This window comes from Lontra canadensis, unplaced genomic scaffold (assembly GCF_010015895.1).
Source record: "Lontra canadensis isolate GAN:19392208 unplaced genomic scaffold, GSC_riverotter_1.0 scaffold6, whole genome shotgun sequence".
In the NCBI taxonomy this organism is placed as follows: domain Eukaryota; kingdom Metazoa; phylum Chordata; class Mammalia; order Carnivora; family Mustelidae; genus Lontra; species Lontra canadensis.
In genome coordinates, this window is record NW_022631000.1 from 29,927,983 (window position 1) to 29,944,909 (window position 16,927).

The following is a 16,927-nucleotide window of genomic DNA, read 5'->3' on the forward strand; positions in this document are numbered from 1 at the left end:
CCTCATCATTTTAGTTCTAGCAAAATATCCTTCATCTAGTGATTGGACCTTATACAATGGTTTGGCTTTAACTTAGGGGGAATATATTTTAATATTTAGAGCAGTGAATGAGTATTGTGGTCACGGTCTTTGGAAAATCTGTATGCCATGAATTAGGATTCTCCAGAGAAACAGAACCAGTATGGGAAGGGGATGTATATATGTATACATATATGTGTACACATACACACACACACACGTGTTTACATACATATACATATATACGTATACACATATGTATGTATACATATTTATATATGAACACATATATGTATATATATGTATATGCACACACACACATATATATATATATATATACACATAAGTGAGAAATAAGTGTTTATTTTAGGGAATTGGCTGATATGATTGAGGGCAGGCAAATCTTAAATGTGCAGGGCAGGCCAGCAACCTTGGGACTCTGGAAACAGTTGATTTTGCAGTCTTAAGTCTGAAATTCATCTGGAAGCAGAATTCCTTCTTACTCGGGGACCTATCTTTTCTCCAAAGCCTTCAACTAATTGGATGAGGCCCACCCATATTATGGAGAATAATCTGCTTTACTCAAACTTTACTGATTTAAATGTTATCCACATTTAAAAAAATATCTTCACAGCAGCATCTAGACTGGAATTTGGCTAAAAATACTGGGTACCATGGCCTAACCAGATTCACACATAAAATTAACTGGTTATCATAGACATTTATGATCTTATGCTTTCTTGGATTAGATTGTTTCATTATTGAACTGCTCTAGAAACAAAGGTTTTTCATTTTTTTTTTTTTTCCCTCAACCTTATTTTGGGACAATGAGCAAGGCTGTGTTCTTTTTGCAATGGAAAGCACTCATGGTATATCCAGGTTCTAATAGGCACCAGGAATGAAGAGGTAAGTTTTAAGACATGGTACTTGCCTTCAAGGAACACCTCAGTTGACTGATTACTATTATCTTTGATTTTTGTATTAGCCTTTGAGAATGCATATGGGGAAAGGAGAGATTAAACAACATAAGCAATAACCTGAAACTTTTCCTTATTCCACCCTGATGTGAACATGATGTGAACCTGTTCTAGGTTATTCCTCTTTCTGGAATAGTTTGTATTGTCACCCTGCTTCTCAAAGATAAGTTTCAAGTTCACTGGTGCCAAGTAGAATACCAGACTGTTGAGTGAGGTACAGACCGAGTGTATTTTCTCACTCATTGTGAGGTCTCAGCAATGGTTTGGTACTTCAGTAAAGTACATTGATTATAAGTCTGTACAATTCTCTGCTGATTAACACAAGTTAGAGTGTTACTGTGTTCTTTTGGGGTGTCCAGTTGTAATAAAGACTTTCTTAGGTGAAATGTTGCTAGACTTTTAAGGTTTTTAATATATAGATGTGAGATACTTGGAAGGAAAGTAGGGATACCTCAAATTCAAGATATCCTTTTGAACTGCTAAGCTTCTTGCTCCAAGTGTTGAGTAAAGACTGTATTGTTCTCTTGTGAGCCTTTTAGCAAGTGCACCAAAACCACTTGAGTTTTGTGGTTAGCCTGACTATAGAACTTCTAGTGAACGAATTGCCCATTCACCCACAGAGACTTAAGTTATTCACTAGCACTCTTAAGAGAAAATGATGAGTGTCTTATCAAGGGCAGAAATGAAGTTATATATACATGTATATAAAATATATAATTATGTAAATATACATATAATTACATAAATTATAAATACATATATATATATTTAAGTAGGCTCCATGCCCAGCATGGAGCCCAACTCAAGGCTTGAACTCACATCTCTGAGATCAAGACCTGAACTGAGATTAAGAGTCAGACGCTTAACTGACGGAGCCATCCAGGTGCCCCAAGTTTTGTATTTGTGAATAAAATCACACTATAAGCTTTCTAAATCTAAAGCACAGTTGTCTCCAATGAGGGACTTCCCCCAGGATATGGGGAAGTGGTCGCCACTAGAGGGCGACATGTGCTCAGGACTGAGAGTCCCGAATGTTGTAGTGAGATGTTTCATCTGAAGGAAGGTCAGTGTTGTCCATTTAGGAGTAATTATTTCAAATGTTGACTCAATTATGGAAAGAATTGATGTGAGTGAGGTTGCTCTGTGGTTACAGTGCTCTTTTTTGAGTAAGACAAAAATTATATTTTAAACCCATAATTCAGACTGCTCACCTTTTCTTAATCTGTCAGAAAGAATAGGCAGATCCAGTTAATTAACATTAGGATAATTTTTAAACATTAAAATATTTAACATTAAATTAATTTTTGTTAAGCATTATACATTTTACAATATGGCTTTGGCATTTGTGCGAGTGTGTATATCAAAGTGTGTATGTATATGTCGGCAAATGACAGTGTTTCATTTTGTGTTTTCTCTTCACAAGGGACTACTATTTTCTTGACTACCAAGTCGCTTTATATATATATATATCTGGACTTCATGGATGAGCTGTGGAGTTGTATTAACTATGATCAGCTATGTGACCTTGAGCAACTTAACTTGCAGGCTCTGTGCCTTAGTGTCCTCATTTGTTAGGGCGAGTGCTCTATGCCAGCTTACCTATCCCTAAGGGACATGAGCACTTTGAGCATTATAAAGCACTCTATAAATGTTTTTAAAAACATTAACTATAAATAGCAGTAATTAGTAGTAATATTAGTATAACGTTGGAAGAGCCAGTATGATGAAACTATACTTTTCTGATTAGAAGTTGCATAGAGTGGTGTGATTAGGATTCAGAAACAGGTCGTACTTCTTTAAAATGTGCTTCCTCTTTTTTTGGTTTCATAGTGTGTGTTAGGACTTAGACAACATGAAAGATAATAGAACAAGTGACCAGCCTCTGCAACTGCAGGGAGCTTGAGGTTTGTTTTTGTTGGAGTTGTTTCGGTCGGGCTGGGCCCTGGGTTGCTCAGCCTGCTTCCTCACATCTGTGTGAGGAAGTTGAACGTCACCCTTCTTGATTCCTTTCTCTCTGGAACTGCTGAAAGGAGATCTCGTCCTTTCCATTTTCTTGAAGGGAGGGAGATGGGAGAGCAGCCATTCAGATGGGACTCGAAGTCCGAAGTTCAGGTTTGTGTGTGTAGTTAATCTCCATGTTTGGTTGAAGCCCATCGAAAGCCATAATGCACGGGATAAAGGCACTGAGGTCCCTGTCCTGCCCTGTACTTAGGCTGCGGTCCTGAGACTGAGTATGCCCCACGATGGGGTATGTCAGGCCTGCGGCCTACTCCCATCGTGCTGCGTGGACGGTGTTATTCCTTTACCCTCTCTTCTGTTGCAGCCCTCATCCTCAGCCACTCTTTCTGCCTTAGGGTTTGGCTCCTGTTGTAAGAGAGGTGAAAATAGAAATCTTAAAATCCGCAATGTTTACTTACTCTAGATCTGTGCTGCTTAATTCTCCATTATAAAACTCGTAATGCTGAGGACAGGGCTTGGAGACTTGGATTGTACTGCCATCAGGCAATGGTGCAAGTTAATGGTAGGCTGGCGGGTCCAGGGCCCCTGAGAGGCGACCTGGCAGGGTGCTTGCCCTTTCTAAGTAGAGAGGCCTGTCTCAGCTGCTACTTAGGAACACTGACCCACTGTCATCTGATCATTCAACATTTCAAGAGAACTTGGATGTCAAGATTTACACGTAGATTTTTCCACTCTTAAAACACTCTGCAGGCCAGGCAGTGTCTGTTGGCCATGTTTGCCCAGTGTCTGTCACTTTGCAACTCCTGGTTCCTGTTTTATGCACTGGCATACTGATTTGCCTGCTCAGTGTTTCAGAACCATTTCTGCTCTGGATGATGGAGGCAGAGAAGCCTGATGTCCACACAAGGGACTGTTGTTGGGAATGGGGGGCACCTCTTGATTCCAGGTCCTGACTGAGTCTGTCCCTTGCAGCCTACAGGTGGGGGCCACATTGCTGACCTCAAATCTGAGGGTAGGGTGCCCCTCAGCCTTCAGAGTACCCAGACTGCTTCCTTCCTCTTGGCGTCTTTCCTTGTTTGTGTTGGGTGTGAAGGAAGAAGTAGCTGCATCTTTGGGTCCCTGAGGGACATGGATGGAAGGGAGAGTCTAAAGACGGCAGGAAGAGCCGTCTTTTCACTTCTCTCTTTGGTGCCCAAGGAAGCCGACTTTCTCCTGAGTAATGAAAAGGCCAGAGCAGCTGCAGCATGTCCGTTTCCTCTTTGTCTGCTGTTATACAAAACCATCACACGCCCAAACCTGAAAATACATATATTTATTGTTTCTTTTCTGCTTATTCATGAAGCATTCTCTATGTGTGATGAGTTCATACTGAGTTTTAGGCCCCAAGTCCAGAGCAGCTGTCTGATTCCCCCCCGGCCCAGGCCGCCAGGGCCAGAGCAGGTCGGCATCCATGTAGTTGAGGAACTCTCAGCACCGTGCAAAGGAGAATCTGTTTCTGTCATTGCTGGGCTTGTTACATGTTTTCCCCCTGCCAGCCTGTAGTCCCAAGGTTGGTCAGTGTTCCTTTGGCTCACCAGCATATCACCAGTCTTTTAACACCATGCCTGGTACCCCATATGTCCTCAGGAAATACTTACTGAATTGGTTTTTGGGAGGCTTACAGAAAAGCTGCTGGGACAGTGAAATGGAAAGGAAAACCCTCTATGGGATTGGGTTTGGAAGGGTAGGGGTGCAGAAAGAAAATCTATAGAGTATGTTGGTTTTAATGATGGTACAGGCTCAGAAGTATAAGAAAGCATGTGCAGGTGGAGGTAGGAGGGCGGCTGACAGAGTTCTCAGCTGAAAAATCAGATTAATAGTGTATTTCTTGGGCACATTATGTACAATTCACCTACTCTTGATGCGTCTCAATTTCCCCACTTTTAAAATGGGATTTCTACCTCCTGGTGATGTGAAAATGACCTGAAACAATACTGAGAAAACATTCAAGTATTTTTAGTGCCTAGTGAGTAAAGAAATACTCCATAAACACTACCTACTATTATAACTGAAATATTTAGGGAGGCAGTTCAACTCTAGAGACATGGAAGGAATATGGTCCTATGGGTCCCTGGGGACTACTGTGGACGCACACACACACACATACACACCCACCCATCACACAGACCATTAATCTAAAATGCATAGGCAGGATCTGTCAGGCTTTTTACATTCTTTGATGCTCACAAAGATTTCCCCTCAGTAGGGAAGTCATCGGGTGAGACTGGCCCACCCCAGGGGACGCGGCTGCAGTGCTCCCATGTAGTGAAAGAGATCATGCTCCAGTGTTCCAGGGTATTTTGGGTTGGTGTTATTCTTGTTGCTTTTTAATGTTTAAGAAAAAGTCACTTTTAAAAATTAAGACTCAACATTTAACAAAGTTAAATGAGGCAGAGGTCAAGCAAACAAGGAAACACACCTGGATGGCTTTCCGTTGAGATGTGTGGGCTGAGTTTTAGAATTGTTGGTGCTGATCATAGCCCTGCCAGAGCACGTGGTACTGGAGAAGTCACATGGTTTCCTACTGTGTGTCTGAAGTGGAGGGGGGTGCCAGCCTCTTATGGCTACCATTTTCTTCTTTCTTCAAGTAAATTTGTTGTGAGAGGGTGATTATATTAACATGGTTGGGGGTGGGGATGGCAAGTCCAGACATTTAGACATTGCTGTAATTGTAAGGGTCAGTCATGAATCCACTTAGATTGTGGTGAGCCTCTTAGATTGTTTTTGAGCATGTGATGCAAGTCTTTTTTCTTCAGCCTTTTTAAAGTACATCTTGAGCACTAGGCCCCATTATGTGCTATGTCATCTGAGAAACATGTTTAAAAAATTTTTTTTCTTTGTCTCCTACTTACAGATGAAGAAACTGAGGTGTAGAGATGATGAGTCAGTTGTCCAAGGTCATACCCAACTCACTGGTGGGAAAATAGGGATTGGAATCTTAAATGGTTCTAGAACCCAATTCTTTTTTTTTTTTAAACATTTTTTATTAAGAAAAAAATGTGTAAAAAAAATTTTGAAGTAGGCTCCACACCCAGTGAGGAGCCCAATATGGGGCCTTGAACTCATGACGCTGAGATCAAGAGCTGGGTGCTCAACCAACTGAGCCACCCAGGCACTCCTAGGATCCAGCTCTTGACTAGTACATTCTATTCCTTGTCCCACTTCTTTAATAAATCATTTTATCTCAGGTAACTGTAGTGGAACAAACAAGTGTCAGATGTAATTTTGGAAAAAGGAGGGAAAAACCTTTATAGTTACCACTATCCATGTTAATATTTGCATATTTATTTGTAGGAATAATCTCTGATTTTAAAAGGCATAACAATTTCAGCATAGTAAACAATATTTAAGTTAGAAAATCCCAAATCTTCAGGGCACCTGGGTGGCTCAGTGGATTAAAGCCTCTGCCTTTGGCTCAGGTCATGATCCAGGGTCCTGGGATGGAGTCCTGAATTGGGCTCTCTGCTCAGAGGGGGGGCCTGCTTCCCTATCTCTCTCTCTGTCTGCCTCTGCCTACTTGTGATCTCTCTGTCAAATAAATAAATAAAATCTTAAAAAAAATATATACATGGGGAATCAGTCATTCATATTTAGGAAGATTTTTTACATGTACATACTATTTATATGTAAATATGTCTTCTGGGTTTGTGGTTAACAGTCTTAGTCTTATGCTCTTCATGGTGATTCTGTGCATTAAGTGCTATTTATGATCTTGTGCAACAGGCTTATATTCTATTAGCAGTTTAGACCACGTTTTAACTTAATGCAGCTCTTGAAATTCATCCAGATCTCTGTAATGTGCCTCAGGTTGCAAACCATATAACTTGCTAATAACACTGCTTTATATATTCTCCCTTGTCATTTATTGGTGCTATCATGACACTTTTTAATCCAGATATAACCATTTTGTTTAATGTTGACTAAGCATGATTAATTACATTTATAAACATGTCCCGTTAGTCTCGGATTATAAAGCTATTGAAGAGCTTTATTCAGTATCTGATCTCAAGTTCTTTTAGTTTACCGTTGCTTATGGTAATGAGTCATTGGTTTTTCCCATTCCCCCCCCTTTTTTAAACTTTTTTTTTTTTTAAGATTTTATTTATTTATTTGACAGAGATCACAGGTAGGCAGAGAGGCAGACAGAGAGAGAGGGAGAAGAAGGCTCCCCGCTGAGCAGAGCGCCCGATGTGGGGCTTGATCCCAGGACCCTGGGATCATGACCTGAGCCGAAGGCAGAGGCTTTAATCCACTGAGCCACCCAGCTGGCCCTTCCCATTCCCTTTTATGGTATTATTTTATAATATAGGTAACATATTAACAAAGCTCTTAAAATAGCAAACAGTCTCCTCAAGTATCTTCTAATTTCTAGAGGAAGCCTGACTTTCAGATGTAGTTGTCAATTGTTTTCCCTTCTTTGTTTGTTACAGAAGACATGTGGTTAGTTTTTATAGACTGTTATGTTATTGAGTGACCGAATAAGAACTGAATTAGGATTAGTCTATCAAGTTTAAGCCCCACCATTTCTAGGAAAGAAAAATGTGACAGATCTTCCTGATGATGAGGACCTCCACATTTGGGGTCCCTTTATTATAGATGTAGATGGGACCCTAATGATGTTTATTTGCAACAGAGTTAACAATGATTTTAACACGGTAGTTTACCACCGTGGATGTGTCCAGAGTTCATGAGGCTAAATTAAAAATGCTGTTGTTTGAAGAACCTTATTGATTTTTGAATTTTGTGTCCATTCATTGTCTTTTTTGTTCTCATTATAGCAATTATTTTTTCTTGTCTTGTGTTTTTTAAAAATATTTGTTGAAGGACTAGTTATTACAATACAGTGCAGTATGATTTATAGTGTTATTAGTTTCAGGTATCTTGTGACTTTTATGCACATAGGGTGGAATTTATTTTTGATATCATGAAGTGCCCTTCAGCCCACAACTTGGACCCTTCTCCCACTCTTCTGCCTGGAAGGGGAGCATGTTGGCGTATGAGCTCCTCCTGTGGAGCATGTAGCATGGATTTGACTTTTAGGTCAGTGACCTTGTAGCTTTGAGACATTGAATGAGTTATTTAACTTTCAGACCTCATTTGCTGAAGACCCAAAGCATTGTAGTGAAAGCATCAGAACGGGGCATACTGTAAAGCAAACACTCCTTATATACATGAACAGTAACCATTGTTCATTTTGGAACCTTTCCTTCCGATACTTTCCTGGGTATTTATATACATATATGGACACTTAACAGGTGGGAGGACATAAATGGATTACATTCTACAAAATACTCCGCAGGATTTTCTTCTCTCTGCTTACTGTTGTCCATCACTTTTTGCTTGTTTTTCTTCTACTTAAGATGTTCAGCTCTTTTATTCTAATCAAGTCTTCTAGTTCTCTGAGTTGGTGGAGGAAGATAATCATTTTATGTAAACTCTAGTAATGTTACCATATTCTTTCAAGTATCTATTTCTTCCCATTGGCTAGATCCTTCAGAATGATTCTTAGTAATAGTGTTCGGACCAGCATCCTTGACTCATTAAATTAGGAATGAGAATACATCGAGTACTTAGCACTTAATTAGCTGTTAGATTACCAGATACTGTTTTATATTAAGTAAGTGCAATGTATATTTTGGGGGAGGAGAATAAAATGTAAACTCATCCCACCATTGTCTGCCCCGCATCTTACCTTGTTTTTGCTTTTGGTTTCAAGTAATACAGTGTTGCTTTTACTCTATGATGAAGAATATCTACTGTGTGCCAGACACTGTTGTAGATGGCTGAAAATAAAGCCATGAAAAAGACAAATCCTTGACCTATACCAATGTGTGATCTAGCAAGTGATAGAAGAGGAATGAAGTCTTTGGAAATTCATTTTCTGCACACCCATTTGATTATAAGTCTGGCATGTTCCTCAGGCGGTAGAAGTCCAGCTATAATAGTGGGTGGCAGAGGCTGGTTGGAATGGGGCTCAGCAGCAGGCTTCCTGGTGTGTGTGTGCGTGCATGTGCGCGAGCTACTTGAGAGATTTCCATGTAACAGTGATGCTCCTTGTGCTTCTAGGGATCTTGATTCAGTGATGATGGGAGCAGCAGAAAGAATGGGCTTTGGAGTTAGGAATTAGGTCTCCTAGCTCTGCCACTTTATATCTCTGTGCCTTTGGCCATCTTAACCTGTGAACCTCTTATCTTTTCTTATCCGTCAAATGGTAATAGGAAGACCTACTGCAGAGTTTCTTGAGATTAGAGATGATGTGTGTGAAACACCCAGTGTCTGCTCGATATTTTCAGTCATTACTTCTGCTGCTACCTGTGGCTAGAAATTTACAAGTGTTGTTATTATTATTGCCATGATTACATGTTTAATTTCTGCCGTGGCTAGAATTCAGATTCTTGACCCCCTGTTTTGGCTCTTTTTCTCTGGCCTTAATTTATGTGCCACAGCTCAGTTTCTCTCTGTCTCTTTCATTCTTTTCTATCTTTGTCACTTCTATAGAGTTGCGGACTCAGGGTGCACGCGGTGGACTATTAAAGTCTTACTATCTATTACGAAGTACCAGTATGAAAAGCTGCCTGTTCCTGCTTCTCAAGACTCCAGCTCTCCTTTTCAGTATTTGAGATGGTAAAGGACTTTCTTTAGTTGCTCTCAGTGGCATGTCTCCATGTCCTCATGGATTATTTGAAACCAATAGCTGGAGTTCTGATAATCATGAAGCCATGTTGTGAAAGATGCCTGTTACATGGAATTAATATTCTGTGCAAAAGAGCAGAACACTCCGATGTTGTAAGCATCGGGAGTAGAGGCAGAAGAGCCGAGAGAAGCTTGGAGCTCACACAAAGGCCATTGTGTACTCTGGGAGGAGGGTCAAGACTACCTTCCCAGGTTCTGTTGAAAACACAGCGTTGCTGTACTTACTTAGTTCATATCCTGAGATTTATGCTGTGGCAAGAGTTTTATTAATTAGCTGAGTGATCTTGGACAATGTATTTAACATCTCTATGCCTTGGGTTCCTTTATTGTAAAATGGCAATGATAACTAGCTCATAGGTAGTAAAGATTAAAAGAAATAATTCCTGAAACACATTTATTGCAATGTTGGACTGTAAATTGAGTAAGTACCCAATAAATGTTAACTATCTTTATTACCACCTGTAAATTTGCCAAGATAACTTAATTTGTTATTTTTAAGGGTGATTATAAGTCCATACTAAGTAATTTTATGTTTTAAATTTTCATTAATAATGACTGAAAAGAGGAGCATCTAGGTGGCTCAGTTGGTTAAACATCTGACTCTTGATTTTGGCTCATGTCATCATCTCAGGGTCCTGAGATCAAGCCCCTTATGGGGCCCTGCACTCAGCACAGAGTCTGCTTGGGATTCTCTCCCTCTCCCTCTGCCCCTCCTCTCACTTACACATGCATATGCTTGCTCGTGCTCTCAAATAAATAAATCTTTAAAAAAAAAATGATTGAAAAGGTCAGGAAGTTTAACTTTTAATTTTTGTTGTGTCTGTTTTTGTCAGTTAATAAATGCTAAGATTTTAGTAATGGCTAGAATAAGCAATACATATGGCAGAAAACGTATCCTGAAAAAAATTTTTTTTAAAAAAGATTTTATTTATTTATTTGACAGAGATCACAAGCAGGCAGAGAAGCAGGCAGAGAGAGAGGAGGAAGCAGGCTCCCTGCTGAGCAGAGAGCCCGATGTGGGGCTTGATCCCAGAACCCTGGGATCATGACCTGAGCCGAAGGCAGAGGCTTTAACCCACTGAGCCACCTAGGCGCCCCCTGAAAAATATTTTTGATCAGGATAGAAAGTTTCGTCTGCTCAGGGGTCCTCTCTTAGAATCCCCATTGTTTTACAAGATTGAGCACAGAGTAGCACAACTGATGAGTTCCTGATAGAGTGATTTTTGTGTGTGTTTGTGTGACCAAAGAATTGCCTAAAGTCATCATTGCTTGTGGGAGACCCCAATCCAGAATTTGGCACTAAAGCTAAGAGGATGGGGTACCCCTCTGTGAATCCCCTGGAGCAGGAGGAGCAGTGTCCCTAGGAGAAGTAGGGGTGCTGCTTCTGGAAGGAGGGAGGAATGGTAGGCTGGCAGGGAGCTGACCTTGTTTGAGAGGGGAGAACGCTGTCGGAGGGGACTTGCATCTTTGACTTCCCCTTTCCCTTTGTTTTGTGGCAGGACCCTCCAGGCTGCCTTCCTTATTTTATACATCTTTAATTAGATACTGAAATATCACCATTTGTCTGCAGAAAAATAGAAAAATTAAACAAACACTACAAAAATGCCCATAGTTCATTGTTGAAGACAAATGCTCTTGCCTGTGAACCATCCATAAAGACTTTCTCTCTCCCTGTGAGTTCACCATCTTTTCTCTGTTTTGATCCATTAAGAGCCTCTTTCAAATTTCAGAGGGAATCTGTCAATTTCTGGGAGCTAGAAGAGGAAGAGTGTTTTAGTATCATGCTTCGCTGATAACTTGAGTACTCCTATCTTCTTACTTTAAGATAATTTCCTTGGGTTATATTTTTAGAGATTGAATTATTGGAACAAATGATATGAAAAAAACAGATATTTTAAAGGTTTCATTTTTTAGATAGCATGAACAGAAGGGAGGAGATAGAGGCAGAGGGAGAAGCAGGCTCCCCACTGAGCAGGGAGCCGGATGAGGGGCTCGATCCCAGGACCCTAGGACCATGACTGAGTTGAAGGCAGACACCCAACTGACTTAGCCACCCAGGTGTCCCATTTGCCACTTTTTATGTGCTTGTTTAAAATTTCTTTGAAGTAATTTCCTATTGCTGCCATAGCAAGTTAGCAGAAATTTAGTGGCTTAAGACACCACACATTTTTCCTCTTGCAGTTTTGGAGGTTATGGTCTTATTGGGCTCTAATCAAGGTGTCATTTGGGCTGCATTCTTAGGGAGACTGTACGGGAGTATCCGTTTCCTTGTGTTTCCCAGCTTCTGTAAGCCACCTGCATTCCTTAGCTTGTGTCCCCTTGCTCCTTCTCCAAAGTCATCAGCACAGCATCTTCCAGTCTCTGACCCTGGCTCCTGCTTCTCCTGTCAAATCTCTTTGACTCACAACTACTGCTGTGCTTACGTTGGTTCCACCCAGTAATCTGGGATAATTATCCCCTCTTGACATCCTGAACTTAATCACAGCCACAGTGTCCATTTTGTCATTTAAGGTAAAGTATTCATATGTTCTGGCTTTAGCATGTGGACATCTTTGGGGTTGGGGGTGTTATTCTATCTCCCACTTACTTGTTTCTCCTTTTATTCATCTCTCTCTTGAAATTTAACTCATTCTTCAAGATTTTTCCCAAAAATTTCTGAAAGAAAGCATCTAGTAATTCCCTTCAGTTTTCTCTCTCAACTCCTGTTAAGTGTTGACTTCCGAGATAATCTTCATTTCCCATTTTTTTCCTTTTCATTTCATTTCCAAATTATTTGTATACATGTATGTCTGTCCCACTTAACTGCCATCTTGTTGAAGAGAGGGACTGTAGTTTATATCTCAAATTTGTTTTTTTTTAAGATTTTATTTATTTATTCATGAGAGACACAGAGAGAGAGAGAGAGAGAGCGCGCGTGGCAGAGGCAGAGAGAGAAGCTGGCTCCCCCACTGAGCAGGGATTTTGATGCGGGGACTTAATCCTAGGTTCCTAGGATTATGACCTGAGCCTAAGGCAGACACATAACCATCTGAGCCTCCCAGGCACCCCTGTATCTTGAACTCCTAAATTTCCTCAGATTTTTGCCTTGAGTGGCACCTGGGTGGCTCAGCTGTTAAGCGTCTGCCTTCAGCTCAGGTCATGATCCCAGGGTCCTGGGATCCAGTCCCATATCGGGCTAGCTGCTCTGCAGGAAGTCTGCTGCTGCTTCTTCCACTGCCCCTGCTTGTGTTCCCTCTCTCCCTGTTTCTCTCTCTGTCAAATAAATAAGTAAAATCTTAAAAAAAAATTTTTTTTTTGCCTTGAAGTTTTTATATGTTAAAATCATATTTACTAAATTTCACTTACCAAATAATTATTGTTTTAAAGAAGTAGAGCTTAATATTCTTAGAAATTTGTTTATAGAGTGAGAATGTTCTTCAATTTACATATTTGAAATTATGATGTCCTGTTGGCAGTTATTTGAATTAATTTGTAAGATAGCATCTGGTAGGCAAATGGGAGCAATCCTCTAATTTTCCAAAAGTTGACTGATGCAGAGTGGTGGGGGAGGGGCGCAAGGATCTGCATGTGGGGAGTGTAAGCCATGGGTGTCTGTGTGCATGTGCACTAAACATGTCTGATTGTCTGAATATACCCTGGAACTGGGACTAGAGTGAAAAAAGCAGAATATCCTTGTTTTCGGTAGTGGAATCTAGAAGGGGCCTCTTGGTAAACATACCTTAAAATGTGAATCAAAACTTTGTAGTAATTAGAAGGGGTCAGAGGGGGAGTTTTCACTGAAAAATTACCTTGAAAAATATGCTGAAATTATAAAAGCATTTTATAACTAATAGATAATTTTTCAGTAATAATGAACTAATAAAGTACATTATGACCGAAATACATAAATGTAATTTTTCATATTGCAGGGGCGGTTTGCTTTAAAGTTGGTATCAGATGACCTGATTTTCAGTATGATTTTCTGAGAAGTTAGTAATAAAACATCTTTTGTAATAGCTTACTGTTTCTTTTAAACTGGATACAGAACCTGTGTATCCCTCCATCCCTACCACTCCAATATCCTAAGGAAGACCTGGCATTATTTGGTAGTCCATCTGATAGTCCAAAAGAGTAGGCTTTGCACTGTTTGAATCTGGCCGGTATTAGGAAGTATTTACTGGTTGAAAATAGATTATGGGCCTATAATTGAAATTAATATAAGAAAATTTCTGTAATAAAATTTTGTATTTTAAAAACATAATCTTTCAGCAGCATTTTCCTTGGGTTTTCTTAATTCAGTTATTTCTTAATAATTACAAATTGTAGACCACAGCTATAGCAGGCAGACTGCAGGCCCTCCTGTCTTGAAGTTAAGATCTCAGATGTGTCTGTAAGCTGGGACGGACAGACGCTTATTGCCTATGAGATACGGAAAGTGCAGACAGTTGGACTTAATTATTTCTTCCTCCATGTTGTCAAAACGTCTTGTAGCTTTTATGTTTTTTAAAGTTTATTTTATTTGTTTGTTTATTTTATTTATTTATTTAAGTAATCTCTACACCCATCATGGAGCTCAAGCTTATGATGCCAGGATCAAGACTTGCACACTCCTCGAGCTGAGCCAGCCACCCCATGTCTTGTAGCTTTATGATTAGTTGTTTTTTCTGTTTTTCTTTCTAGAAGGTGAACTTGTAGAGAATGGGCCAGGTCTTTTACATTTTTTTCCCTCAGCATGGGTCCTTAATAAGTGCTTCTGGAAGTGAATTGACTCCTTCCTAGGGCTTATTTTCTAAGCACGTCACTCCAGACCTGTGGTCCTGATCTGGATGTGTTAAAAAGAAGTGTTTTCCCTTATATGTGCTGTTCTGTGCACGTTTAGGTCAAACAGAGCCCATTACTTAAGTTGAGTGAGTCACTCCTTTATTCCTTTGTAGCCTATTTTCATCTTACTTTAATGATGCAGAAGAAAATACAAAAAACTATAAATGCAGATATGATGCACATTACTGGCTACATTAATTTATTAAAAACTGATGGTAGTATTTTTAGGGTAACTCCTTTTGTTCTCTGTAATGTAAATCTAAGCATGTAGTGCTTCACTGAATTCACTTTTTATGTTTTTCCTTTTCTCTGGATTAGATTGAATCCAGGCAAACCTTCCTTCTAGTCTCTTTCTCTCTTAAATGTTATGTTCAATCTTTACATATTTTAATTCAGTTATTTCTCTTAATTTAAATTAAGAGACCCAGAGATTCTTTTGAGGTCTGCCCTAGATAACATTTCTTTGTTTGAGTCAACATGTGTTTAACCAAATTTAGGGTAGGATGACTAAGAATTTGCAATAAAATGGTTTTCATGATCTAAATTGTTTGCTAGTACCATAAATTGATTAGGGATTCTTACCCTGGATGCTTGGGTGTCTTCTCAGAGTCCATGAACTTTCTGAAAAGTTGTGCTGGATTTATGTGTTAATGTCTGCATATTTTTCCTGGGAGTGTGTTTACAACTCTTAAAATCTTAATTGAGCTTATGGATTCTAAAGCGTTTAGGACCTCTCGCATGAAAGCCAAGACTGTGATTCTCCAGCTCTTGCGGTGCAGTGTTTATAAAGCCGGACAAATAGTAAACACTGGCAGGTGATGTTACATTGCTTGGCTTGCACCCTCTAAGAGGAAAGGTGAGGTTACGTAAAAGGATGATTCCTCTTCTGACCTAACTCCACCTACCTGTCTCACATTCATGTCACTTGGGTTCCTGTGACCTTTCTTGGACCCCTCTGATCTTCAGTCTGTGGTACCCATTTCTGGGCCATGGCAGCCACAGCTCATAGTTCCGGGAACAGTGCTGAGCCCCGCGCAGACCCAGGATATACTGTCCTCTGCTGTGTCTTCTTTTAATTTTTGTTTCTGATGCTTGGTTGTCATTTCTCCTGTTTGTTGTTTCTGATGCAGCGAGGGTCTGGCCGGCTTTCCAGCCTCCCCTCCAATTCCTTTCTGTTCCTTGTTGGAGTGGGTGGCTTGTTGACCCGGCATGTTCGGATTAGGTGGTGAGTGAGGCTCTGAGTGCAAGGGGGCCAACAGTGGAGTGCGTGCTTGGAGTTGGGAACAGCTCTTCTGGGTATTCAGTGCTCAGTTTCCCTTCCTCTTGGCTTTTGATGCTGAGTTCTGGAAAATCAGTGGGGCTCTGTGATAATTCTGTATAAATGAAAGACCTATACAAGGAGATTGGAGACTCTAATTCCCTTGAAACTGGCACAGAGTGAGCTGTTCCAGTAAGTGATTTCCTTCCTTGTCACTTAAGTGTTGCTCTTTATACTTCAGTTAAAAGGGATTTGGGAACATTTTCTAGAATGCCTATAATAAAATATAAGAAATCTTAAACCTCTAAAAGCATTACAAAATCCGTTGCTTGCTTCCCGTCATTGGGTGAACGCTTCACTTGACATGGCTGGTCCCCCTTTCTCTTGACTGTAGGTCGCCCCCAATGACGAAGCTGTGGTGACCCTGCTGTGTGAGTGGGCGGTGAGCTGCAAGCGGTCGGGCAAGCACAGGGCCATAGCTGTGGCGAAGCTCCTGGAGAAGAGGCAGGCGGAAATTGAGGCAGAGGTAGGTTCAGTTTTCTTTCTGGATGGAACGCCATCATTTAAAAATAACTGTTTTGGAGAGGAATCTTTTTTCTTATCCATATGCTATTTTTTTTTTTCCTGTCTTCATGGAAAAAAGGGAGAATACACAAATTCACGTAAGGACAAATTCACATAAGGACAATCCCAAATTCACATATAGGATCCCCTCTCAGTTGACGAAGCCAATAATTTATATTCTGGACTAATTTAAAATTGTATCTTTTAAAATAAAACTTTAACATCTGATTTATTTATTAAAAAGATATTATTTATTTGACAGAGCAAGAGTGAACCCGAGCAGGGGGCATGACAGAGGGAGAGGGAGAAGCAGGCTCCTTGCTGAGCCAGGGAGCCTGACATGGGACTCGATCCTAGGACCCTGGGATCATGACTGAGCTGAAGGCAGATGCCTAACGACTGAGCCACAGGCGCCCCTAACATCTGATTTAGAACAAGGACCTCTCCCAAATGAAGTTGAGACACACAGGCACATATATACATTTTGTATTATATACATATGAATAAACACAACACACACACACACACACACACACACACACACGGAAATGTATATATTATACAACTTTTTTGAATTTTAAAGCTACATAATATAGTGAATCTGGAAATATTTTCTTTA

The 16,927-nt window shown here is 40.2% G+C and overlaps 1 protein-coding gene across 5 annotated transcripts in view; it reads left to right on the forward strand.

Moving 5' to 3' along the window:
• MED12L (mediator complex subunit 12L) overlaps nucleotides 1–16,927 on the forward strand; it is a 317,533-nt gene that overhangs the window by 78,144 nt on the left and 222,462 nt on the right. For all 5 annotated transcript variants that reach the window (XM_032852495.1, XM_032852497.1, XM_032852496.1 and 2 more), the window contains exon 12: nucleotides 16,139–16,270. In XM_032852495.1, the coding sequence (XP_032708386.1) occupies nucleotides 16,139–16,270 (132 nt within the window). The remainder of the gene's footprint in view (nucleotides 1–16,138; nucleotides 16,271–16,927) is intronic.